This window comes from Chroicocephalus ridibundus, chromosome 1 (assembly GCF_963924245.1).
Source record: "Chroicocephalus ridibundus chromosome 1, bChrRid1.1, whole genome shotgun sequence".
NCBI lineage: Eukaryota > Metazoa > Chordata > Aves > Charadriiformes > Laridae > Chroicocephalus > Chroicocephalus ridibundus.
In genome coordinates this window covers 100769530-100796069 of record NC_086284.1, presented here as the reverse complement: position 1 = coordinate 100796069, position 26540 = coordinate 100769530, and the positions used below count along the sequence as shown (strand labels likewise).

The 26540-nt window shown below is 42.0% G+C and overlaps 1 protein-coding gene across 2 annotated transcripts in view; it reads left to right on the top strand.

The window, feature by feature from the left end:
• IGSF5 (immunoglobulin superfamily member 5) overlaps positions 1–25729 on the top strand; it is a 34678-nt gene extending 8949 nt beyond the window's left edge. For both annotated transcript variants that reach the window (XM_063355446.1, XM_063355367.1), the window contains exons 3-9: positions 2567–2884; positions 3909–4217; positions 9328–9459; positions 9974–9998; positions 14235–14347; positions 16348–16424; positions 25395–25729. In XM_063355446.1, coding sequence (XP_063211516.1) covers positions 2567–2884; positions 3909–4217; positions 9328–9459; positions 9974–9998; positions 14235–14347; positions 16348–16424; positions 25395–25463 — 1043 coding nt within the window. In that variant the 3' untranslated portion in view covers positions 25464–25729. The remainder of the gene's footprint in view (positions 1–2566; positions 2885–3908; positions 4218–9327; positions 9460–9973; positions 9999–14234; positions 14348–16347; positions 16425–25394) is intronic.
• The last annotated feature ends 811 nt before the right edge of the window (positions 25730–26540 follow it).

The window sequence follows — 26540 nt, the reverse complement described above, 5'->3', positions numbered from 1 at the left end:
GCAGACACAGGGTTTTAATTAGACTGCTATGGGCTGTACCATTTAATTGCTGTAATTATGCAGACTACTGCCTGAATTGTTAGGGGTAGCACTGGCAGTTCTGGTGCTTCCTTAGCATGAAAGTTTCCCAGCAAGTGATGAAAAACTCAGTGGTGAGGTAGATCTCACTGGCAGGACTGCTTGGTCTGCAGAGCCCTTGTGAAATCTCCATCTGTGGAGATATTAAAAATTTGACTTGAGAAGGTCCTGTGCAAATGACCTAAGTGTGAAGTTAGCTCTGCTTGGAGCACAAAGTTGGGCTAGAGATTTCCTGAGGTCCTTTGTCACCAAAACTTTTCGGTGCCTCCATCAAAGTGCAACTCTGTCACAGCAAGGTGCAGGTAAGCACTAGGCAAAAAGGGAGCAGACCTGAGCTTAGAGGCAGGTGAAGAGACAATAGCAGCTGTTGGGCATAAGAAAGAGCCTGGTGGAATGTGTACAGAGCATGGACAGTCCCCTGAGATGAACTTCAGTGACAGTAGAGCCTGCAATGGCAGTCCTCTCCCTCGTCCTCCATTCCACCTGCAACCAGCAGGTCTGTGGGTGGCAGTGACTTCGTAAAGGGACTGCTTTATGTGAGTGTACCATTTTGGGCACCTCAATAGAGGAAAGACATTGATAAACTGGAGCAAGTCCAGTAGAGGGCCACCAAGATGGTAATGGGCTTGAGCAGGTGCCCTGTGAGGAGTAGCTGATGGAACAGGGCTTGTTGACCCTGTAGAAGAGACAGCATCAGGGTCTCTAATGGCAGCCTGCCAGCACCTGCAAGGAGGTTGTCAAGATCATGGATCCAGACTCTTCACAGTGGTGAATGGCAAGAGGACAAGAGACAACAGGCATATGTTGAAACAAGAGAGGTTCACAGAGGACGAAAGGAAAAGCTTTTTTCTCATGAGAAGAGTCAAGCAGTGGAGCGTGTTGCCCAGAGAAGCTGTGCAGTCTCCATCCTTGGAGGTTTTCAAGCCCTGGCTGGATAAAGCCATGACCAACAAGGTCCAACCTCAGAACTGATCCTGCTTTATCAGAGGGGCTGGATTGGAGACCTCCTGAGGTCACTTCCAGCCTGAATTACTCTATAGCCATTTGGTCAGCTACTCTGCCTTGAAAGGCATCGACGGTACCTCTGCCTTTGCTCGACTGCACATGGGCACAGCATCCTGGGGGAGTGTTCCTGGGGAACTGAGCCAAAATCCAAAGGGATTCACAAAGAGCAAAGACCCAGAGAAGCAGGTTCCTAATTTCACAAAACACTGCTATCTCAAGTGCTGTTTCCTAAAACATCAACCAAATAATCTGGGTTGTTCTTACCGTTTGAAAATTTGTTTCTCATGAAGACAAGGGTATCTGATGCTCTGTCTCTGAGAAATACTTTAAGATTTTCCCACCTTCAAAACTGAACCCATTTCCCCTAGCTATTTCAGTGACTGAAGTCACAGCTGCTGCTTTGAAAAAAAGGTCTCTGCCTTCATCCTTCCTTCATTTTCTGCTTGGTAGAAGCAAGTGCTTCTGCCTTCCCACGTGCAGGGGATCCACCATCTGCTTGGGCAACAGCTGCACATTCATTCCTCTGAGGGCCACGGGAGGCCCTGGGTCTTTTGAGGAGGAAAGGAAAACAGAATGCCTTCATTAGAAATGAGCTTCAGTTCTGACAAATAGTAGCCAGAATTCATACTACCTTTTAAGAAGAAAAACTAGTGAATTACAGGAGCTCTGGCTAAGAGAAAGCCTGAGAAGGTGGGGAAGGATGTTTGTGAAGTATGTGTGAGAAATAAGGGAAGAGACAGATGAATGGGGAAGCGCATGGAAGGATGTATGCTGGGGCTGCAAAAAATCAGTGGCAATCTGAGACATGGAAAAGGGACCGGTTACATAGTCCTTTATTTATTTAAAGTCTAGAGAACTCGTGTATTTTCCTATTTAAAAGTGGAACTTTTTTCTTTCAGCAAAATGATAAGTCAGCTTTTTAGTTAATTGCTGAAGAGAGAAAGTTTGCTCATTTTGGAGTGGGAGGAGGAGAGATCAAAAATCAAATGCATCTGTAAAGAAAACCTTTTACTCTAAGCTGGAGCTGAAAGAGTAGATTGTACAGCTCCATCTGTGAAGTGGTTAAAATCTTTTAATCTGTATAAACCTGTACTTCTTGGGTTTGTAACGATTGGCTTGGGGATCCATTATAACATTGCAGCATTGTTTACTGCTGTGAGATTAACATTGCTCGGTTGCAATTTCAATTCGCCATACATATCTTTAACTGACAGGCATTATAGAAAATGAGACAAGAATCTTTTCCTGAAAGTATCAGGTACTGACAACTGTCAGAGGTGAAGTGCCAGCTCAGCTGAATCAACAGCCTTTGCTGATAAATATCTGGGTGCTTAGCACCCCAGTGCTCCTAGTGAATAATGCTACTTCAACCAGAACGCGTGGTGTTTTAGCCTTAAATTGTTGACAGCAATAATTAAGTCAAAGGCCTTTGGTGGTGGTGGTGCATATGTATTTACAGACTGTGTTTTTTTCTTCCTTCCAGGTCTTGCCTTTTGTTACTCTGTTATAAGTGGCCCTACTAATGTGACAGTCCTTGCTGGTTCAGAAGCTCGGTTTAACTGCACTGTGTCAGAAGGATGGGTAATTCTCATTTGGCTGTCCAATGGAAATCCTGTCCTCACTGTCAGCAGTTCTCAAGGAGCTTTTGAAACGTTAGACCGCTTCACCTCTCAAAATTATACAAGTAGCAACGGGTTTACCTCGGAGCTGATCATCCACAACACCCAGCTGAGTGACTCTGGAAAAATTGAGTGCAGCGTCCAGCAAGCTATCAGCAGCTTTGCGTTTCTTTCTGTTCAAGGTGTGTATAGCCACCAGTAGAAAGCTATTTTATTATACTACACTTAAAGGAATCCTCTGATGAATTGCTCAAATTATCCCTGTGAAGGAGTATATGCTCTCATTTACCATCTTCTGCCTCCTGTCCTCCTTGCCTTAATTTTACTGTCAAAGCAGGTTTCAGAGTCACATTCAGAGTGTCATTGACAAAGGTTATAATTGCCCTTGTTTTTTCCTGTTCTTTACTGGATTGCATTAAAGTGCCTGAAGGCTATATCATGTCCACCAGCAGTCAGTCAAAAATTATCTTTGGATTAGAAGCAGTATGGATTACCCCTAAGCAAACGTGTGCACATGGATCTTCTGCTGTCTTTAGGGCAGATCTCCCTCCAGCTTTTTGACTCAAGAATCAGTCTGTACCCAGCTTATTTGAGTTTGATTTAATGGTGTTTAGAAGGAAAGCCCTTGAGACACAAGGTGATACTCTTCATATGATTGCTGCTGCAAGATACCAAGGAACAAAAAGTTCCTGCATATCAAGCAGGGGTAGATGAGACCTCTTCTTCCTCTCTGAAGCTTCGGTAGTGACAGACTACAGCCAGTAAAGCGAGATCTAACCACCAGACACTAGCCATTTGTCAAAGAGGTGCTTCATGCAATGAGAACATCTCATCATCTACCCGTAAACCTTTCCTGATAAAACCCAAGCGTACTTAAAGCTTAGAGAGAAACACTGTTATTTCATGTTGTTCTTCAGCTGGAAATATATCAGGGTAGCTAAAAAGTGTGATTTCCTGCTTTTTATTGGAAAGGGACTGAAAGCTGAGACTAATGCTTTAGAGATACTGGACAATGTGTCTGTGAAGTTGCAATATCTGCATGTTTATATCATGCATATGGTATATCTCTGTCAATAATGATTGGTTTTGACTTAATATCTCAAGGTATAGCTATTTCTGGGTAACAAGATAAAATTTAAAACTATCAGCAGGAAAGCAATGGAGCCAAATATTCTAAAGGAACAAAACATCTTTTCCCTCCTACAGTTAATGGATCTTTATCCATCAAAAATAGCACCTTAACAGTAAAAGAGAATGAAACAGTTGAAATTGTTTGTGAAGCCTTGGGATGGGCTCCAGCTCCAGACATTACCTGGATGACAAATGACTCTTTCATTGATAAGTCGAGGTATGTTACTCAGCAAAGTCAAGGATCTAATGGCCTCCATGATGCCCTGAGCATCCTAACTTTGACTCTGACGGACACTGAGATTTTGACCTGTTTAGCTGACATAGAAGCACTCCCTAACCCCCAGAATGCAACTGTAACTTGTATTTTTGTCAACTCTACTTTCGGTAAGTAAATGTTTGTTGTACTTTGCCTATACTGTAGTGCCTGTACTGTAATGCCTATACTCAGAACTGTGCTTTTTGTTTTGTTTTGGTTTGTTTTATTTTGAAAAGTCTTTTGTTTTCAAATGAAATGCTATGAGATGTGCAAAGGTGATAGAATTAAGACCCAAGTAGTCACAGCCTGATACATGGGTAGGGTTAAATTCGCATATGTGAGAGGACTGGTACAAGTCTAATGAACCTCAAAGTGCAACTTAAGACTGAGCAGGACAAATGAAGCAGTACATCTGCCACTGACTCCTACTGTGGAAAACTGCTAAGAAAACTGGCCTTTGCTCCTTGGCCAAGTAAACATCTAATGAATTTAGATCTTAAATATTCTTGATTAGGCCATGCCTGCCAAGATAACATAATTTGTTAAACCCCATTTACTCAAAGCCAAACCCTCAGGTGAAATTGTTCTCCTTAATATTCAATGCCAGTTTTTACATTGTCTTGAAAAAAACAACCCTGGATTTTACTCCCAGTTTCCACGCACAACCCAGAATAGATTCTGTACTAGCACTTCAGGTGCAAATAGAAAGTTCTCCATATGAGCAGTGACCAGATATGATGGAGCTGTTATAGTACAGTGGTAACTGTATAGGGCTGCACTGAGGCTGGTACCTAATTGCAGATGGTACCATTTATATGTAGGAACTTCTATACCGTATACCTGACACCAATCTGCTATAAGAAAAACATTTTGGTGGTGTGTTCAGCCATTACAGAACAAGAATCAGGTCATCAAGAGAAGCTGCATATTCATGGGCCTTATTCCACAGTTTACTCAGATAAAAGAGCCGCTGGGCCTGCTTTCCTCTTCCTGCCGTGGTCTCTTTCACATCTTAAAAGAAAGGTAAAAAATGACCTGCAGCAGCATACATGGAATTCTTTGGACAGTGCATTTGGTTACTTTTTATTGCCTTTTATTTAAGGAAATTCAAGGTTGCATTAATTCAAGCATGGATGTTGGACAAATCTCTCAAGAGCAGTTAGCAAGACCTTTGATAACCCTAAATATTTTCACTAAGGTTGTCAGCATTTTCTGCAATGCTGCTGATCTTTGGCCTCACTAACATCCTATGAAAATAAAATTCTGTAATTTAACACATTCACAATACTAAGAGGTTCATCAGGAAAAGGGTGCTTTTATCTGGTCTGTGCTGCCAGCATGGAACAAAGCAAGTGGGACTATCACTACAGACCGGCCTCACAATCCAACAGAAGCCTATGAAAAATGTTTTTCTTTTCCAAACCATAATCCAATAAGAGCAAGTAAGAGGAATTATCTCCCTGTGGGTCAGCAGTGTTTAATGCAGATGGGAGAGACAATACCAAACCGTCCGTCTGTTGGGACTAGCCAAGTGTCTCAACTGCCAGGTAGAGGAGTCTCAAGACAAACTGAACTTGAAGCCCTAATTGCATGGCAGGGAGATGAGGTTACTGGGTATAGGTACACTGCCTCCCATGGTGACACAGTTAACCCTACAGTGACATCCCTTTTATTAGCCTTATCCTGTGGTATGGGAAATGCATAAATTATATGGAGGTTTTTGTAGTGCTTCCCTGGCTGCCTTTTGCACAGAGTAGGGCCTTGAATCTATGTTTCTTTTTATGATGTGGTGAGCATCGTGAACTTCTACAATCTTGCTGACAGCTTCTCTTGATCAACTGATTCTTCTCCTGTAATGGGTGAACACAGCACATACAAAGACATTCTTATAGTGGATTGATGAGGAGTTTGGTATAGAAGTTTCGACGTAAAACAACTGAGGAGGTTGAGTAATTGTGCCTTTAATTTTAAGTATGAGTCATTATTAGAAAGCCTTTTTCAGAAGTACTTGCTTTGTAATGCAGTTGAAAAAGGTCATTTCACCATTCTTAATAGGACTTTTTTGTAGTCACATTGATCCTAATTACTGACTAAGCAAAACGGAACTATCCTGAGGAAATTAAGAAATTACACTGCCTACTCATTTGTGAAGTACTGAGGTATCCACCCTCAGTTTCCATAGCTACTCATTGTAAATCAGAAGAAGAGAAAAACAGATGTCATGAAGCACCATTAGTGTATAATTAGTTATTGTATAGGACCATCATTCATTTCTCTTTGGAAAAATCATTGTGGAGCGCCAGACACTCAAAATTTTTCAGGATATGAGAATATGAGGTCTTTAAATTATTAGAATGAAATAAAGACATGGCATTTATGACAGAGGAAGATATGTAATGTATATATGACACTGGAAAACTCGGAGCTTGTCTGACTTTTCACGTACAGACTCAGCCTTAGCTAGCTGTTGTCAGGAAGGAATATGACTACATCTAAGGAGTCCTTCCCAAAACTACTGTAATATCAATTTCAGTCTTCACTGAAAAGCTTGAGGAATCAAATTCCTCCGTGTTCTTCATGAGCAATACCTGTCTATTCACAAGAACTGCAACCAAAAATCTGAGGCCTCTTCAGCCATCCATCTCCTGGTCAATGAGTGTCCTACTTTCCTGCATCTCTAGGTTAGTCTTAATCTTAGACCTTTCCATACAAGGTGATGCATTTTTATGTCAGTCATTCCTCCTCCAGAGTTACCTCACTCTCAGTGGTATTTGGCGGAGTCCCAAATGTGGGAACTCCTATGGAGTTGTCCCAGCAGATGCATTCACAGAGCTGTTATTGTGAAATGGAGTCCATGGCAGAGTCCCTTAGCTAGGCCCAAGGTCTCTTTGGCTTCAGTGTTGACTTCACGTGGCTTTTCACCTGCAGAAGATGAAGGTAGGGAATTGGCCATAAGCCTGATCCTCCTTTGCTTTTTAAGTTAGCCAGAAAGCTCCAATGTGTCCAAGAAGTGATGTACAGCTTTTTCTGGTCTCTCATTTCTCCTTGGTCACCAGCACATGACAGGGAAAATAATCTTTTCTGCAGATACTTAGCCCAAGTAAATTTTTGGGCAGCTTTGGGAGGAGCCACAGGTCTGGATAGCAGCAGAGGATGGGCCCTATGGAATGAGGAAGTAGCTTTGTCCATGCTAAGCACTTCATGTAACTTGGTGTGGATTTACTAATGAGGCTAAAAGGCGTTTAATGGCCTCATGCCTCAGGGCCCTCTCTTGCACCCATACTTGCATGTGGAGTTGGCAGCTCCTGCATTCATACCTGCTGGTCCCAGCTGCAGTTTCTTTCTGGATCCTCCAAAACTGGTGAGAAACTACGATGTTGAAGTACCGGGAGTGTCTGTGTTGTATCCTGTCCTTCTCACTTCAACTCAGTAGATCCTCTTTTGGCATGTAACCTGAACCTGACATGGAGCGAAATACCTTGGTGTGGCAGCCAGCCTGGAGGTATGGACCAGTGCAGGTGTGTTTAGCTCCTCCCTTCACATCAAGGTTAAGCTTTCCCTTACAGCTAAATAGCTGTATTTCATATTTTAGGCATCTTGAAATCCCTGTGGCATGCTCTATGGAACAAAATATAATAAAATATAGATATTTGTTGAAGTACTTCTAGATAAAAATGTTATGAACAACTTATAATTAATTATAATCACAACTGAATCCAGCTTACAGAATTAACTATTAGTTTGCAGGTTACTGAGTGCTTGTTTTCTTTAATAGGCAGAAGAAATTCAAAACATGCTGATTAAGCATTAGGATTAGAGAAGACTGGAACAAATTTCTTGATCATAAGGACTTGAGCTTTGCAGAATGCAGACTCCCAACAGAGGTGCAAGCTTTGTAGGAGGCCCTGGTCCTGTATCTTTGGAGTCTGAAACCTCCAAACCCCAAATAGATGCCCAGGCAAAGTTGTAGACAAGAAGGATTTACTTTATTCCCCGCCATAGGTACTCTGGTTCACACATCAGGGGAATAGCCCTGAGACTGCACAGCTACCAGTCACCTGTATTGCTGCGGTACCTTTTCCGGAGGCTGTCAGCTAAATGTGGACACGCAGGTATTAGCTGGGACCTCTAATGAGAAAATGACAATCACAAACCCAGTGTGACAGAATGGGTTTTGTCAAGTTTGGATGTGTTTCACACCTGATATTTGGATTGGAAGCTTGTTTCTAAACAACTGCCAAAATTATTTTGGGGCTGTTTTTCAAAGGGTAGCCAAATTAGAGGTGCTTCTGAAATACTTGATGAAAACCAAAGGGCAGGATAATGTCGCAATCAGAACTAACATCTTTCTTGAGCATCCAGCTACATAAGAATTCTGAGATATTTTTAAAATTCTGTGCACATGGGAGCTCTGTAGGAAAACTGTTTGGTCATAGCAACCGATTTCAGCAAGAGACTGAATTATCTTTAAATCACCTCATTTAATCCTGTAGATTGCAGCAAAGACAAAGGAATAAGTTAATGTGAGAAAGTCAGTCATGAAGATGGTTTACTAGCTGCATATTCCCAGACAGTGCTACTCTTTACAGGTTTTGCTCTTCGCTGCTCTTTAAACAGATAACAGATGCCCTATCAAATTCAAACACCTTCTGAAATCAGTGAGAGAAATCTCAAGATGAGATTCATCAGAAAATCATATCTACTGGCCAGAGGTCTCCATCTGTACTAGTCACCTAAGACTTTTGCTGTGGTCTGTGGGGAAAAATGGACACTTCTTCAGAACTGTTCATCTTATGCAAAGAAAAACATACATATTTGGCCAAATGAATTGTAACCCAAAATAGCTATTTTCTCTCCGCTGACAAGAGCAGCTAGGCAAGACGCTTAATATCTGCAGAATAGACATCTGAATCAAATCTTAACCTCTCTCCCCAACCCCAAATGTCTCCAAAGGACCTTGGGAGGCCCAGCATAGCTACAAAATAAAGTTTAGGTTGGAAGATTGCAACCCTGTGTTTTTCATAAGAAAACTGTGGGAGAAGGTACAATTGCAATAAAGAATTTGCATTTGGAAACATTTTAAATTCTTGGTCACCATCCATAAATACATTTGGAAAACACAGACTCTTTGTTAAATAATCAACAAGCTGTTAATAGCTTCTCACAGAAAAGGTAAGTATTCTGAAAAGGATGTTTTGAGGCTCTGATAATGCAATGTTTCTCCATTTAATTTAACAGAAAATGATTACAGTGAAGACAGCGGAAACACGTGGGTTATTGTACTTGCAGCTGTGCTTTCACTTGTTGGTATTATTCTTCTGATTGTTATTATTGCGGTTGTCGTACGCTGCTGTTGTCTAAAGAAAAAAGGTGAGTGGACCTTCAGAATTGGTCTATATGTTAAAAAGTATCTTCAATTAGATGTAAATCTCCTAGTTGTGTCAGCTCTGGTGCTGTGTAAAGACCTGTAAGCTGAAGTGTGAGCAGACACATCCTGGTCTTAAGCATGACCTGGTTAAGATGCTCCTTACTTTCACCTTGCTGTTTCTCTTATAAATTGGTTCCAAAGTAGTCAGTGTCAACCATTCACATTAACTACAAGGGTGTTGTGTTTTTCAGGAGTATGTTAACTTTCAATGGCGTTTAGTTCCTATGCTGAGGTTCTTTGTTTTCTTTGTTGAAGCATACCTTCAGTGCTGTGTGGCTAATTTTCTGTGTAAGTGTTCTAAGTCACACAATTTTGTAAACGGGGGGAGAGATGCCCGTGTGGTAGCTGGAACACAGTGCACCCTCTAAGAGGAGCTCTCTAGTAGGTCACATTTTATTTTCCTGAATTTTAAAGACTTTTTTCTTTTCTTTTTTTTCTTTCTTTCTCTTTCCTCAGAATCTACGTACCAAAAAGAAATAAGGTAAGCTGGATGAGGTGGGAGAATTTTTCCTTTTAACTGAATTCTTTCAGGCTGCTGTGGGATGGTGAGAGGGATGTGCTGCCCGTTTCCATGCCCCACTGCCCAGCACTCCCAGTATGCGTGGGTGCTGCACTGCTGTGTGACTTTGCCCATTTCCGTATGCCCAGCAGGGGAAAGGGGAGCAGTATGCAGGGAAGGGGACTGACCTTAGGGGCGAAAAGCGAGGGCCACAGCTCACAGCAGGTTGAGAACTCTGTTCCCACAATAAACTGGGTGAAAAGAACAAAAGTCTTGGCTTGTATCAGAACTAGTGTGGCCAGCAGGACTAGGGAAGTGATCGTCTACCTGTACTTGGCACTGGTGAGGCCCCACCTTGAATACTGTGTTCAGTTTTGGGCCTCTCACTACAGGAAAGACACTGAGGTGCTGGAGCAGGTCCAGAGAACAGCAACAAAGATCATGAAGGGTCTGGAGAGCAAGTCTTATGAGGAGCGTCTGAGGGAACTGGGGTGGTTTAGCCTGGAGATAAGGAGGCTGAGGGGAGACCTTATCGCTCTCTACAACTACCTGAAAGGAGGTTGTAGAGAGGTGGGGGTCAGTCTCTCCTCCCAAGTGAAAAGTGATAGAACAAGAGGAAATGGCCTCAAGTTGCACCAGGGGAGGTTTAGACTGGATATTTGGAAAAAAGTTTACACCGAAAGGGTTATCAAGCATAGGAACAGGCTGCCCAGGGGAGAGGGTGAGTTGCCATCCCTGGAGGTATTCACAGGACATGTAGAGGTAGTGCTGAGGCACGTGCTTTAGTAGTAACTTGGCAGTGCTAGGTGTACGGTTGGACTTGATGATCTGAAAGGTCTCTTCCAATCAAAACGACTCTATGGTTCTATGAAAATCCTGCAAACATCATCTCTCTGATTCGGCAAGCACAGAAACGACAGACTGAAAACACAGTCCTACGGAAGTTGACGGGCAAAGCAAATACTTAAAACCTGGCTGTACCCCCAGGTGCCCCTGGGGAGGCAGGGAGGGGGCCCTGCCTTGCAGCTGCCTGGTTGCCCGCAGCTTGCCGGGCGATTGCCCGCGTCGCCACAGGGGGTCACTGCGAGCCCAGCAGCGCTGATGGGGCTGCCGGCCGCGGGGAGGGGAGGGAGGCGATCCCCTCGCCTTCCAACCAAAAGCCTTGCCGCAAGCTAATTGGGAGGGATTGGCAGACAAATTAGACCGTCTCCCCAGCTCTTTTAAGGTTCGTTAGCGTTAGACCGGTAAAACTTAAATAAATAAATAAATAAAGGTGCCCCGATGATGAGTGTCTACACTTCATCAAGTAATTATCAGACGCACCTTGAGTACAAAGCTGTTGGTTGGTACATTTATTGCATAAAAATCATAAGCTGATGGTTATCAGCATTAAGATCCTATTTATTGGCGCCAGTGCGGCTGTGACAGCAACGTCAGTGGGGTTATATGGAGTTATTTTTTTCTAAGCTTCTAGGGAGTATTGTAAATTCATACTCTGCCTGTGCTCGTGGGACTTTTAATTCCCTGTCTCTTAACGAGTTTGCAAAATGTTACAGTACCTTGCCTCGCACCTCACTAATACCTAGCTTCATTAACGGCCTCTTGTGGGGAAATTGTGTGAAGGTCTGTTGACAGATTTCCATTTATACAGCACTTTATTGATACAAAACAAAATAAGGAAATTATAGAATCATAGAATCATAGAATGGTTTGGGTGAGACGGGACCTTAAAGATGATCTAGTTCCAACCCCCCTGCCATGGGCAGGGACACCTCCCACTAGACCAGGTTAATTAGGTAAATACTATTTAGCTAATTAAATACTTTAATATACCCAATAAACCAGGTAAATTTGGTAAATACTATTTTCTCATGGGGAAATGGTGCTAATTATGCCATGCCACACCAGTAAACTTCCATGTGATTTCTGAGTTTATAATGCTAAATTGATCTTTTACCAACTGCAACTACATAAACAGGGCAGGACTAAATGAACAGGGAATGGGAGACACAAATTGCATATTGTTTTTGCTATGAATAAAATGCTACAAAGCCTTTTGCTTGGTTCTGCCAAAAGCGCTCTGCAAGGGTCAACCCTGCTAAGGCAAAACGAATTGAACATGCAGGGAAACACCTGCCCAGCGGTGGGGACTGGTACGGCGGGTCTGTGTCCTTACCAGAACCCTGCCTTGTTGATGTGGGTCTGCACACTGCTGTCTTTCAGACAACCTGAACAGGTCCAGAATAGGGCATAACATTACTGTCCCCCTACGTCTTTGAATCTAGTCTGGGCAAATACAATTATATCTTCATGACAGAATGTGTGTTTTTAGATCTCAGTACAGTAAAGTTCCTATTTTCCCATTACCTTTAAACATGAGCTGTCATACTGACTTTGTAGAACATTGTTTACACTTTGAAAGTTAAGAAAAGGCTTAAGCAAATACTTAAGCACTGGGATGAGTCCAGGCTCTATGGCTCAGCTTGGACTTGGAAACTCAGTGTTGACAGTTCTCCAAAGTTTTAGCATATGTAAACAATGACACTGAAATCACAGAAATTATTTACAATCATTTACAGATTTTGTAGGTTCAGTGTTTTTTTTCTTGGGGGGAACCTACCTGCAGAAAAAAGAATGATGATTGTCCAGATTTTGGAAGCTGCATTGTAGTAGTAGTGAAGAAGTAGTGAGACCAAAGATATATTGTTTTACTTCCCACATTTATTTTTGACTTGGCTGGCTAACTTTCTGTACCTCCTACACTTTTTTATAGCTGCTTTTCATTTGGATACTACACTGAGTTAGTTGAGATCTAAGGATCAGATAAAATAGACAGTAGAGTATCATGTAACCTGTGGAGGTGTTATTCCTAAACAATTGCTCTTGTCTTCTAGCAACTGTGACAGCTTTCTTAGTGGTATCCAACATGTTTATTTCCTAAACAAGCCACGTAGTCATAGCTGGCATGTCAGATTTACGGGTGCATCAGTAATGCTCATCTGAAGCTCTACGGGCCTGCAAAGTAATTCCTAATAAACATAAAAAAGGAAATGCAGCAGTTTCTACAAATATTGCTAACTGAGAATATTTCCCCCTTCTCCTACAAATCCCTGGGTTGTCATAGTCCTGACATCAATTTGTGCTTACCACACCAGAAACCTAGGCAAAGATGGACCCGAGACCATCCTGGAGAGGAGTCCATGGTAGGAACAGATGAATAGTAGCATCTCTTCTAGCATAAGAGATTTGAGTAAAAAGGTACTCTTCTAGTTGTGCAGCTATGCAGGTCACTGTTCTGCAAATTCAGAGACGTGTAACTTCAACCAAGGAAGTTCTATCAACTTCATTGTGGCTATGCTCACTTGCACATTTCAAAGTGAAAGATTAACTTTGGAGTGAATGTATCACTTAGGAGCTAACTGTGGTGATGTGAGATAACATGTTGCCATCCAGTACCTAAAAAGGGGGCCTACAGGAGAGACGGGGAGGGGCTCTTTTCTCAGGGAGTGGAGCAATAGGACGAGGGGTGATGGTTTTAACCTGAAAGAGGGCAGATTTAGATTAGATATTAGGAAGAAATTCTTTACTGTGAGGGCAGTGAGGCACTGGAACAGGTTGCCCAGAGAAGTTGTGGATGGCCCATCCCTGGAGGTGTTCAAGGCCAGGCTGGATGGGGCTTTGAGCAGCCTGGTCTAGTGGGAGGTGTCCCTGCCCAGGGCAGGGGGGTTGGAACTAGGTGATCTTCAAGGTCCATTCCAACTCTAACCATTCTATGATTCTATGAACATGCTTTCTTTTTGCAGGGGACGGGGGGGGGGGGGGCTGAAATCACAAAAATTATGACCTGTCATAAGTGACATAGGTGGTGTTCCATTATTGGGCCACTGAATATCCTGTAATTTATAATTTTTATTATTCAGTTCAAAATTAATTTCCTACCAAACCTATGATCTGGAACGGGGTCTTCACTCTTTGAAGATCGCTCACTTTATTTTCCTGCTTTCTGATAATGCAGCTGATGGAAACTTTCTAAACAGAATTTCAGAGGTGATGCTTATATGGGACAAGATTTGTACTAGCTAATTACTTGGAAGGCTCAGATATGTTTTTTGCACTTATTTTTTCTGAAGGAAGACATCCAATTTTTTCTCTGTAGCCTACTGCCCAAGAGTTCTTATATCATAATGAAGTTCTAATGACAGACCTTTTTGTTTCTAGAAAAGTTTCAGCTGAGAAGAAAACAGATGGCGATTTGAAAAGCAGGCAAAGGCGTGGTAGTGAAAATCAGGGATACATTCCAGAGGAACGGTGGAACACAGAATACATCCCAAGTGAGTCTAAGCCACTAAATCACATATTGTCAAACTGCTTCTCAACATAGGCATTGGGGACAACATGTCAAGTAATTACACTACAAGATTTCACAATACTTTGTGAAAGACTTGTGCTTGGCCTGAACCTCTTCAGAACATTTTGGATTTTCTAGAGTGTGGTCCTTCAAAAGTATTGAGAAACATCAGAGTTCTTTGCAGTTGAATTTAGTTTTAGTCCTGGATTTGTTTTTTGTTTTTTTTAAATTCCTTCGTTCTTCCAAATATCTTCTGTGGCCAAAGGTGTAAGTGCTGGATTCCCATACGATAGCCAATTTAGATAATATTTTGCAGTTAGTCTGTTATAACAAAAAAATCCACCACCACCACCAAAAAAAAAAAGAAAATAAAAGAAAGAAAGGCAGTTAGTGAACTATGATTTTACTGATAAATGACTAAGGCATTATAAATTCTAGTCCTTAAGCACAAAGACTCTTCAAAAGCAAATGTAAATCTCCACCAAATCGTTACCCACCACTTGCATTTATAACCACATTATTATCAAAACGTTTAATCAAACACTTAATGACATAAAATTATTGTGCAGTCTATAATCCAGGCATAAATCCTTTTCTCTCTAACAAATAAATTGTGAAGAAATTAGTGTAGTGGAGAGATTTCAAGAGCACGTGGTATTGTAAAATGTAGCAGTTATAAAAAATAAAAGGAAAACTAAGTAAACCCAGACAAATTGATTCTACTGGGCCCTAGATGGGCTCCTCTCATATTCATTACTGTGCTGCGTTGACCTTGGCTGGCCACCCAGTGCTTAACAGGTCACTCTATCACGCCCCCTCTTCAACAGGACAGGGAAAGAAAATAAGATGGAAAAGCTCGTGGGTCAAGATAAGGAAGGGGAGATCACTCACCAATTGCTGCCATAGGCAAAGCAGACTCCACTCAGGGAAGATTAATTTAATTTATTGCCAATTAATAACATAATAAGATAATGAGAAAGAAAAACAAAACTAAAACACCTCCCCCACCCCTACTTCTTCCAAAGCTCAACTTCCTTCCTAGCTCATCTACCTCCTCCCCACAAGCAGTGCAGGGGGACAGGGAATAGGGGCTGTTGTCAGTCCATAACGCATTGTCTCTGCTGCTTGTTCCTCCTGACACCCTTCCCCTGCTCCAGTGTGGGTTTGTCCCACAGGACACAATCCTTCACCAACTTCTCCAATGTGTGTCTTTCCTATGGGCTGCAGTTCTTCAAGACCTGTTCCAGCCTGGGTCCTTTCCATGGTACACTCCTTCAGAAATAGAGTGCTCCAGTGTGGGTCACAGCTCCTGCCAGCAAACCTGCTCCTTCATGGGTTCCTCTCCATGGGGCCACAGCTCCAGCTAGGACCCTGGTCCAGTGTGGGCTCTCCACAGGCTGTAGCTTCCCTCAGGGCACATCCACCTGCTGAGGCATGGGGTACTCCCCGGGCTGCAGGGTGGATATCTGCTCCACCGTGATCCTTCATGGGCTGCAGGGTGACAACCTGCATCACCATGGTCTTCTTGATGGGCTGCAGGGGAATCTCTGCTCTGGTACATGGAGCACCTCCTCACCTCCCTTCTTCACTGACCTTGGTGTCTGCAGGGCTGTTTCTCTTACATTTTCTCACTCCTCTTTCCCAGCTCCTGTTGTGCAGCATTTTTTACCCTTTCTTAAATATGTTATCGCAGGGGTGCTGTCAGTGTCTCTGGTGGGCTCAGCTTTGGCCAGTAGCAGGAGCGTCTTGGAGCCAGCTGGAACTGTCTCTGTCCAACATGGGGGCAACTCCTGGTGTCTTCTCACGGAAGAGAGAAGACAAGCTCCCCCCTCTAAAAAAAACCTTGCCGTGTTAGCCCATCAAGTTAGCTAGATTTTGGCTTACAATATCAAATCATATTTAGCTGTATTCCTGCATGGCTTGTGCCATGTTCATGCCATGGTGGACACCAAATAACAGTAATCTTGTATATTCTTGTTACAGGAAGTCCCTCTGAGTCCCCAATGTCTTCAAAGTTCACTGACCGTGCTGCAGATCTACATAAGAGTTCTATACCAAAGGTAATTGTAATGCTGATATCTTGACCTTTTTGTTCCCACAGAGTGTATCGTACTATATCAAAATATCGATTTTGGGTGGAGGTAGACATTTATAAGTCAATTACAGCTGTAATTGGGTAAATAGAATGTTCCTTCAGCATTTCTGAATGTTTGATTTATAAGGATAAGTGTCCCAGGTGTTAGCCTCAGACTTAGATTGATTTGGGTAGAGGATGGGAGGTGAGGGAGAAACAACACACCCTGATATTTGGAAGAAATGTCTAATAAACCTTTTGTCACATCTGTTGTCCTCAGCACCCTGCTACTTCTTCCTCCTCACCTCCCAGGCTAAAGTTATGAAGTCATAGACTTCCCCTCATATATTCATACAATCATAGAATATCTCAAGTTGGAAGGGACCTGTAAGTCCAGCTCCCTGTTCCTCGCAGGACTACCTAAAACTAAACCATATGACTAAGAGCATCATCCAGCTGCTCCTTGAACTCTGACAGGCATTCAGTCAGTGTCTGCTCTTTCCTTTACATTTCCTCCAAATGTCAGCTAGACCTTTCTGCTGGCCAGCATGATGGGTAGCCCTGGCTGGGACAGGGCTTTCCTGTAAGTAAAGCCAATTGTCTTTTCATCATTCCTGGGATTAAAAAGTCTCCTCCTTTCTCTCCACAAGCCCATTTATTACCATTAATTAATTTTTTCAGCCTTGCCAGACAGAGTAACTCTGGCTTGACTTTTGAGAATTTACCTCCTCTGTGCATGTTATACATTAAACCATTATAACGTGGAGGTTTGCTTTGCTCTGGGCATGTAATAACTCTGGACAGCTGTTATATAGGTGCCCTTGCCAAAGCGGAGGTCTGCAATATTTTTGTTGTTCTCCCCAGTTGCCAGACTGGATGAGATGTGAGTATAAGATGAAGGCACTGTTGAAGGTGGAGTTTGAGGTTCCTTTGCGAACCCAGTGCAGATGCAATACGTAAATGTGCGTTTTCTCTGGATCGTTTCTTGATTTTATTTTCCAACTACACTTCCGCATTGTGGAAGTTGGTTCAGTCAGGAACTTTACGCTAATCTTAGAGACCTTTGATATCTGGGCAGTAAATGATGGAAGGGGAAGCATGCAGCTAACATCCAGTCCGCCCTAGAGCTCTGCCCCCTTTCCACAAGTCTAACATGTAAAGAGGTAGAGCTCAGCGTTTATTCCTCTACCTTTTCTGTTCTCAGCTACCTCCGTTCTGAAGGGTGGTGCTGGGCTCTTTTAGCTTCTAGTACAACAGCAACGTGGATCTTCATTTATGCCACAGATTTGTAAAATACATTTAGCACCTCCATGATGGGTTTTGCCAATATTCTCTTGGGAAAGCGGCAGTAATGTGGTACCGAGTTCACTCCTCAACACAGTGACAACTCATTTATTTTTGAAGAGCTGTTTCAACATCTACAATGCAGAAATCTGTCTTGGGATGACATTGCATATAAATCATAGCAGAGTGTGTCTAGTTCTTTTGGCACACAATGAAATTTAGGATGTACTCAATCAATGATTAAAACAATGATCAAAATAATAACAGTAAAAATAATAGCAATGATACTGATGTATTTATGGCTGGTAGTTATTATGTTTGACACTAATTACTTGTCAAACAAAATACTATTAAAGCAAAGCTGAAAAGCATGTATAAAACAGCTGAGGGTTTAGTGTGGATCTATAACCCTGAACAACAGTTTCAGACAGTGTTTGATATGCTTATGAACAGGATTATAAGGCACTGGCTATGTCTACATGTACTGGGCATGTGGCACAGTATGGTCTGCTCTGAGAAGCAGAAGAGATAGTGCTGAGGACCGCGTATCCTTGCTATACACATTTCAGGGGAAGGCGGTAACTTCAGTTAGCTGGAGCCATTTCCCACTCACTGGGTGCTCGTTGGTGGTTGATAGGAGCTGGTCGTGCACCGAGGGGGCATCAAGCCATTTGGTGTCATCTGAAAGGGATCCACTTTGGGTGCTCTCAGACAGATCCACAGTGAGAATGACAGTGTTGTCAGTAAGGTCCATCAGGAGACCGGTTCACAAGTGTTGGGTTCATGCTCCTGATTGAAACTGAAACACGAATGTAGGTGCAGCCCTGCATGTCAAGTGCTAGATTAGATGGCCAAGGAGGTCCATTGCAGCCCAGTGGCTAAGGAAACATTGAGATCCATCAGAGGCACACGGCATAACATCGAACCATTTCTGTTAAACCATTTGTCCCTGGACAGTATTTGGTACAACTCTGTTACAGTAGCTTCTAGCTGTATCAGTAACCGCATGCATATTTTTGAAAAATATCAAGAGATAATCTAGAGGTAAAAATAATTTGTAACTGTTTTCAGTATGTTGGAGGAATATTTAGCAATCTAAAAATGGCCTGTGAAGATGAACTATTTCACGGTTTGAACTGGGCTTCTCAGTATACTGTGATGGCCCCATCTTGTATGTACAAGATCTGCTATAGGTGGATGAAGGTTTACCTTAAATTGTCTATTTGCAGTTCACGATTTAAGTTTATGGGATTATATACAAACATAGTAAAACACTTCCCAGACAAAAAAATGTGTTTTTCTTTTACATTCGTAACCTTCCCTGTTAAGTGCATAATAGAGGTTTTCTGACATGGACGCATTTTAATAAAGTTCAATCACTGCTGTTGCCAATGTATTGCATAATAAACATTATGGTGCTCTTTCTTTCATTAGAACATATTTCTTGTCAGGTAGGAGAAATCAGACAGCAAGCCATTTAACTGTGTGCTGATTAGTGAGGAATCAAACAATCTCTTCAGAAACCACCTGCCTTCCTACCACTGCATTTTCTGAGCACAGAAAGTTGTGAGTTGGCTTTCCCTGCCTGGGCATTGGAACCATTCCCAAAGGTTTTTCGTCTTTATTCTTCTGGACTTTGTAATGAGAAATAGAGGCTAAAAAAACAGGAGGAAGAGGAGTTATGCAGAGAATTTTTTCCACAGAGGAGGTCATAAAAAGGTGGACTCCAGCAAATTGCCTCTCTCTCCCTGGATAACCAGGAAAAATGAGCAAACATCCTTGCAGTGCTTCTGTGGAGGTCAAGGAGGAGTGAAGAACCCAGGTCCTCTCTCAGGACCAGGGTGACGAGGGAACAAGTAGCCCATCTACTGATGGAAAGCATCACAGAGGCTGAAGATCTAAAGCCTTTTCTCTCTGCCTCTGCAAGGTGGAAGAAGTTAGGATTTCTGCAGTTGGCTTCCTTGTCACTTATGGGATCAGGATTAACCACAGCAATAAGGCCAGAAAATGGGTCCATATGGGCAAAGTTTGAATGGAGAGTTTTAAAATTAGAAGCAGCTCAGAGATGCGGGGACAAGATGAAAAGCAGGACAATCGCAGTGGATGAAGATTTTTCAAGTTAGCATTTTGACGAGACAGAGGTGATAACATCTGCTACACAGCCCATTCCTACCGCTCTCAGGAGAAAACTGGATGGAAATTTTAAGCACAGGTCAGAGCCATCAGGCAGTTTCCCCCGGGGTCTCTGAGAGTAACAGCTTCAAATTTAATCCCTTCTTTTGCATATGTAAAAAGTTACATTTTTAAATGATTTGAGAGATTAATGGAGACTTTGTATCAAAGTTTTTGTTTCCTCAGAAGTCCTTGCCCATGGACCCAACCAGGTACAAAGCCTGAAATACCTGCTGTGGGTTTCATTGTAAAAGGTGACAACAGAAAACCACTTAGGTCAGCTATTGGCAATCCAACCTCTTTGCATCAGAAAGTACTGCAAAATGTTCACAGAAGATAAATGTTTCCCAGCGATTGCACTGATCAATTCACAACATGAACAAAAGATCTGGCAAATCATCTTAGGAAAAAGTAATACCTCAGCGAAGAAGAAGGGGGAAAAAAAAGTGTGTGAGACATTTAAAAAATGATGAATATCGAGCTAAATTATTGAGCTGAGGAAAAAATTACCAGCCACTGGAAGAGGAGGCCAGGAACATCAGTTAGGGGTGCTGGGAGGTCTTCATTCTGATTACATTAGCCAAGAAAAGGTCAAATGGAGAGTAGAGTTACAGGCTTCTATTTAATTGCATATTTTGTTACTGTCAGCGGTGGGAGGAGAGTGATCCTTGCTCCTAGTCCCAGGGCTGAGCTGCAGGCTAAATGGGTGTTAGGGACCAAGGTCCCATCCAAGGGGGAATTGTTTCTTGTGCCCTGACCCATTTCACAGAGCTCCTTCCAAAACCCAAGTGCAGTGAGGGGGCCCTAGACCTTTGCTCTAGCAGATTTTGGGGCAGTCCCACAGACAGTTTAGCCTGAACAGGGGCCGTTGGCCAGTTCTGCCAGGTCCTGAGGGCCACCTCCAAGGAACTGCATTTTTCCAAGTCCCACCGCTACAAAAGGAGCTCTGAGGACTCAGCATCTTGCAGGACTGGACAGACTCTTCCGCAAGCCTCATAATTAGTCCATTTAATATGCTGTAATTGTCTCTATGGCAAATCAGAACACCATTTTGTAAGAGGGAGGAAGTGGTCATTCATAGTGGGCCGGATTCATCTCTGGTGTAATTCAGCTGACTTCAGCACAGCTCCATGAGGTTTGCACTCGCCACCACAGCCACACTCTTCCTCTCCAGTCCAGAGTGAGTCATGGCTCTGTTAATGGGGAAGGATCGATTTTTCTTCTTAACTACTCCAAATGGCACTCTATAAACTGGAAATATTATTTAGTTGTGGTTGTGGTTTTATACTGGGAAGGAAATGAATGATGAATTGTAGCTCCATTTACTGCACTGTGTATAACTGCTCTGACTCTGAGGATTGTTCGAGACGAAAAATTAAGCTATCAAAATCAAATTAAAAGGCCAATAAAATAGAAATATAAACCAATGACAGCAAATAATTTTACCCTTACTGATGAAATGTACTGTAGACAGTGTCATGTTACGATATTCACTGGTCAGCGTATGTTGATTAAGAGAGCAATAAATATTGATGATACAGATATAGAAAAGGCAGGTGCAGTTTATAGTATAATTTTTTGAAGTGTCTGTGGAGGAAGGGGAGGAGTGAAGTTACGTGGATGGGATTAACCTGTGAAGAAATGAGAAGGAATTTCCAGGCTGTGTGTCTATTGATGGACAGGGAAACGTGGCAAGTGTACGAAAAGCCGACAGGCTGGAATTGGTTTGCTATTTGAAGCAATGGTGTATCTGAATTATTTTGAGGGTATCCAGAACTTTTGGGTGGGTGTTTTCCTGTAAATGAAGTGAATTTGAAATGAGAATCCAGGGAAGGGGGGAAAATAACCCTCAAAACCAGAAAGCTATGTCTCCCTGATTTTTTGTTCTAACAGTTAGCCAAACGCGTGATACATGCAGACACATTTGGAAGTACTCCTACCACATTAATTTCAGCAATTTGTTCTAATGCAGTTAGACTTGGATTTTTCTTGGCTGGCTAATAGCAGGCAAAGCCTTCAGTTTATCACACGTTTCCACAGCGTCAGTGTTGGAGGAGCTGCCATCTGTCAAATCAATTTAAAGATCAGAGCCCTGTTTCATAATGCCAGATGTGTGTTCATCATTCATATCACTGATGTCATATGGGTTGCAAAAATGACTACAACATGCTTGTAATAGCAGAAGTCCTTCTTTCATTGACTGAAGATCAGTATTCAAAACATCCCTGAAATCAGCGGATACACACACTCATTTTACCTTCTGATTCATCCATGTATTGCTAGCTTTTTTTTTTTTTTTTTTTGTCTGGCTGAAGGGCTGGAAAGTTTTGGGCATCTGTTTCCCTAACCAAACCAACAGACCATGCAAAGCTTTTCCCAGCGTAATGGTCCCTTTATAGTAAACCCTATAAAAAACGATCCAGCTCAGATGATAAGTCAACAGGGCAGACTTTGAAACACGTGACTGTCAAATATCCATGGTTAACTAGATGCCAAGCTGACGGTACAAAGAGATTTAAAACCGTGTAAAGGAAATGCTGACGATATTGCATCCTTACTGAGAAAGGGGACCACCTTAGAAACTTGCTCCTGCAACGTTGGGCTGTGCAGTGAACCACTAGAGTTGTCTTTTGTTCCTTCTGATGTGGGATGTAGTGAATAATGAAACCATTTTTTCTCAGCCAAAGACTGGCAGGACCAGTAGAGCACTGAATTAATCTGAAGAAGAAACAACTTTGAAATCAAAACCAAGCAGAGACTCTAGCAGCTGTTGCATATCAGGGTTTAAATATGAAATGGTTGCTGTGGTCTCACTCCTCTGCATTTGGTATTTGTAATGTGTTATACGTGATCTTCTATCGCATCAGAAAATGAGGTTTGGGTCACTGACAGCAGCCTCCATTTCAATGAAGCTGAATCCGGGGAACTGCAACCTCAGTGAGGCTGTGCTACTTCAGAGAAAGCTCCACAGAAAATGGGCCAGTACACAGCATGAGTTGATTGAAATTCATGAAATTATTCATTAATTGATATCAGAGCGCAGTGAGAATAAAATGTAAGTAACCCAGGGCATTTGCTCTGAAGCAAATGACTCTGAAAGATGCAGCAGGGCAGAGGTGAACTATCATGGGCACAGTCCCCACCCCAGGGGCAAACTTGCTGCTCGGTTCCTCCTTTGGTCTTGAGGAGAAATGGCACGACAAGGCAGGGGCAGGATGGCTCATTCTTACACGTGAGATTTTTAAAGCAAGAGAGGCATGCTTGGCTTACATTTTCCCCAGTGCTGGCAGGCAAGAATAGGGCAGTCTATCCAGCTGGTGCTAGTCCTCTGGCTCCCTCCTCTTCAAAATCATATGCAAACCAAATTCTTCATTAGTATTTCCTACTAATGGCTATAAACACTGTGTCTTTCAGCAAGATTACTTGATGAACTTTCTGATTAATATGTTGGTTTTTTTTTTCCCTTTAGTAAATCTGAGTGCAACACAGTATTTTTTGTGCAACAAGCTCTGGGAAATACTCCCACCCCTGTATTTTGCTAAACATGGGATTCAAATAATGACCTATTTCAGGAAGTTTCAGAGACAGCGCTCAATGAGGTGCTCTTGGACCCCCTCTGAAACTTTCTGGTTATTCAAGTATGCTAACTAGTTCAGTATACTTTATACTCAAAGGACAGCCCACAGTATCTGGGAATACTTGCTTTCCACAAACATAATGCTTGCCTTCAGCATTTTTCAGATGTTTGTTTTGTTTTTTTTTCCATTCTACTTGTAAATTTGTTATTTTGGTGGGGAGCAGTAGTAGGGAGCTTCTCAAAACCTCTGTCCTAGTGAGAATGCCTGCCATAGCAGACCTGTAAGTGAGCAGTCAGGAAACGCCAAAGAACTGTTCTGCCATAAATGGAGCAAATCTCATCATATGTTAATCTCCAGGGCGACACAGACCAGAGGAAACTTCTGATGTGCTCTGGAAATGAATGAGCGATGTCTTTGCTGAGCACCAGTAAGGTTTTTGGGCTGAACTGCAAGAAATTAAGTGCAGCAGAGAGATCTTGGAAAAGGTGTCTTGAGCAGAGGCAGGCAATCCTGTTACTTCCCAGAGCACCTCTCCTCTCTGCAGAAATAAACAGCAAAGAAGGGTAAATTTAGAAAACAGCAGCATGTTCTAGCAACAAAAAAGGGATGGGAAGGTGGAGGGGGGGGAGAGAGAGAGCTGTGTTTAAAACAGAAAGCAGCTGTCTTATGAAATGTTTCTAGGATAGTTATATTTATCCCATGGTTTTCCTTGAGGTGCTGGGACTCATTAAATACCAGAGACATGTTGTCCACCTTTGTTATCTAACATTTTCCTCTATGGCTTATTCAATAATGTATAGGTACCAAATGCATTATTTAATATGTTTAATACTGGAAGAATACCAAGGCAATACAGACTGTACATGATTAATGCTCCATAAACAAAACACAAGAAGATTGGTCAATAGTTAGGAACCAGCATGGGCTGGTTTGATAAAAAATTTCACTGGGAAGAACAGTGAAATTTCCATTATTTTCCAAGGGCTTGAGACAGGTGGGGAAGTTGCAAGAAACAGTAGCCATCAGCTAGCATCTACTTGGAGGTGGATAAAACCAACACTGGGGCTGCCTGCAGCAAACCACTGGACTGTAGTGTTACATTTAGGAAGCTCTATGAAAATACATGTTTATAACTTTGGAATAAATTTTCATTCCTTAGAGTTACTTTTTAATTATCTAGGTGAGTTCTCATTACCACATTTAAATATCCAAAGTGTGTGTTTTGTGAATGCATTTGAGAATGAATTTTTCTTTGTCTTTTCCTCTGCAACGATATTTTGTAAACACGCATAAGTAATTAGGACTGGAAATCCTCTGCGCTGATTTCAAATGAAGAAAGGGTTTTCAAAACTGCTGAGCATTTGCCCTGCGCTGATCCCACTGGGGTCAGTTTGAAAACAGGCTGCTGTCAGTGCAAGTGGAGTCATGCCAGTCATGGGAACCTTAAAAAAAGCCTGTCTTGAATAAACACTAAGATGTTGAGAGTGGTCTTTCAGATACATGAAACAATGGTGTGCTTATTGATGCGACTTCTAACGTATTTGGAAAGCAATGTCAGATGTTAAGTTTTTCTTAACAGCTTAATGAGTAGTTTCTTTAAGAGAACCAGAGGAGAAACACCCAACATCATGTTTTGCTAAAAAGAATATAAACTGCAGAGTCCACAGGATGTTCTCAGATAACATAAGGCCAATTAATGAATTCCCTGAACTGACATCAGTGTGTTGCATGTGAAGCTTTTGTTTTGTTCTGCTGTTCATCCTTTCCTTTTTATTTAGGTTTTGAGTGGGTTGCTGATGATAGATTTCATTTTGGTATAATTCTTTGGGGTGGGGCTGTGGCAGGTAACCTCTTGAGGACCCTTGCAAGACTGCTTTTCTAGGATTTCTTTTAGTTCTATAACTGCTTTTACTCTCCCCTAGGTGCGACCTCAAAGACGTACTGAATATCCGATCAGCCCAAAGAAAACCAGAAACGTGACACTTGTTTAGGATGTGCTTCTCCAGGAAATTTCTCTATCAGTTGCATTTCACACGTTTGGATGGCTTTGTGCAATAGAGAGGGGTTAACACCAGTTGTCTCACTTTAAGCCATAAGTTATTTTTCATTTTATCCTCATGTAATGAAATAAAATTGCAACCTTTATAATATAGTATATGATATCTCAGCAAAATAATGGACATAAATGACAGCCTTAACTTCAGAGACAATGAATTTGATGGGGTTCTACAAGAACATGTGCTTTGGGTCCCAAGGAAATCAGGGGGCTTTGGGTCCCAAGGAAATCAGAAAAAAACTCCTATCAGACCGAAGTGTTAGATTATCCACAGCAAGATCCAGCACTGGAACTGCATAAGATTTATTAGTTCTGAAGAAATGGTTAATAATAATAATGGTTAATACGATATCTACTGGGGTTTTTTTATGTACTTCGTGTACAGCTGATCATTTTGAGCTTATAGATCAACAACATTTTAAAATTTCTTTTCTGTAATAAAATCAAGGGAAGTTTTCATGAGGGCTGTTTCAGAATTTCTAACAAAACTATCTTTGGATGAGAAATGAATTTGTTTCATTTCAGTTCGTTCTTTTGTTAAAGGTATTTGTCTTAAATCCGACGTTCCACTTTTAAATAAAAAACAATCGCTCATGTGCCAAAAAAAACCTATTTTGATTGAAATGCAAAAATCTTAAGCTGAAAAATGTGGATTTGAATCTCGTGACTTTTAAGAGTTGTTGCTTGAATGCTTTATGTCTTCTGTTCTACTTGTGGGCCGAGTTTGGCAGCCAAATGACTTGGGTCACAGCAAATGGTGGCTGCTGGTATTCCTGATAGACCCTGTTGTTTCGTCAGGGATAGGGGTGGCAACGACCACGGGAAATGCACTTTAGCTAGGCAAACCTGTCAGTAGAGCAGATCTGGCACATGGACCCTATATGTGCCTTCCCAATCTAAAGATTATGATTTCTAGATGAAATGTCTTGTCTGAAATTTTGTTTTTCATAATAAAAAAGTTTGAGCTTATTATTTTTCTACAAAAAGGCAAACTTCTTCCAGAAAAACATGT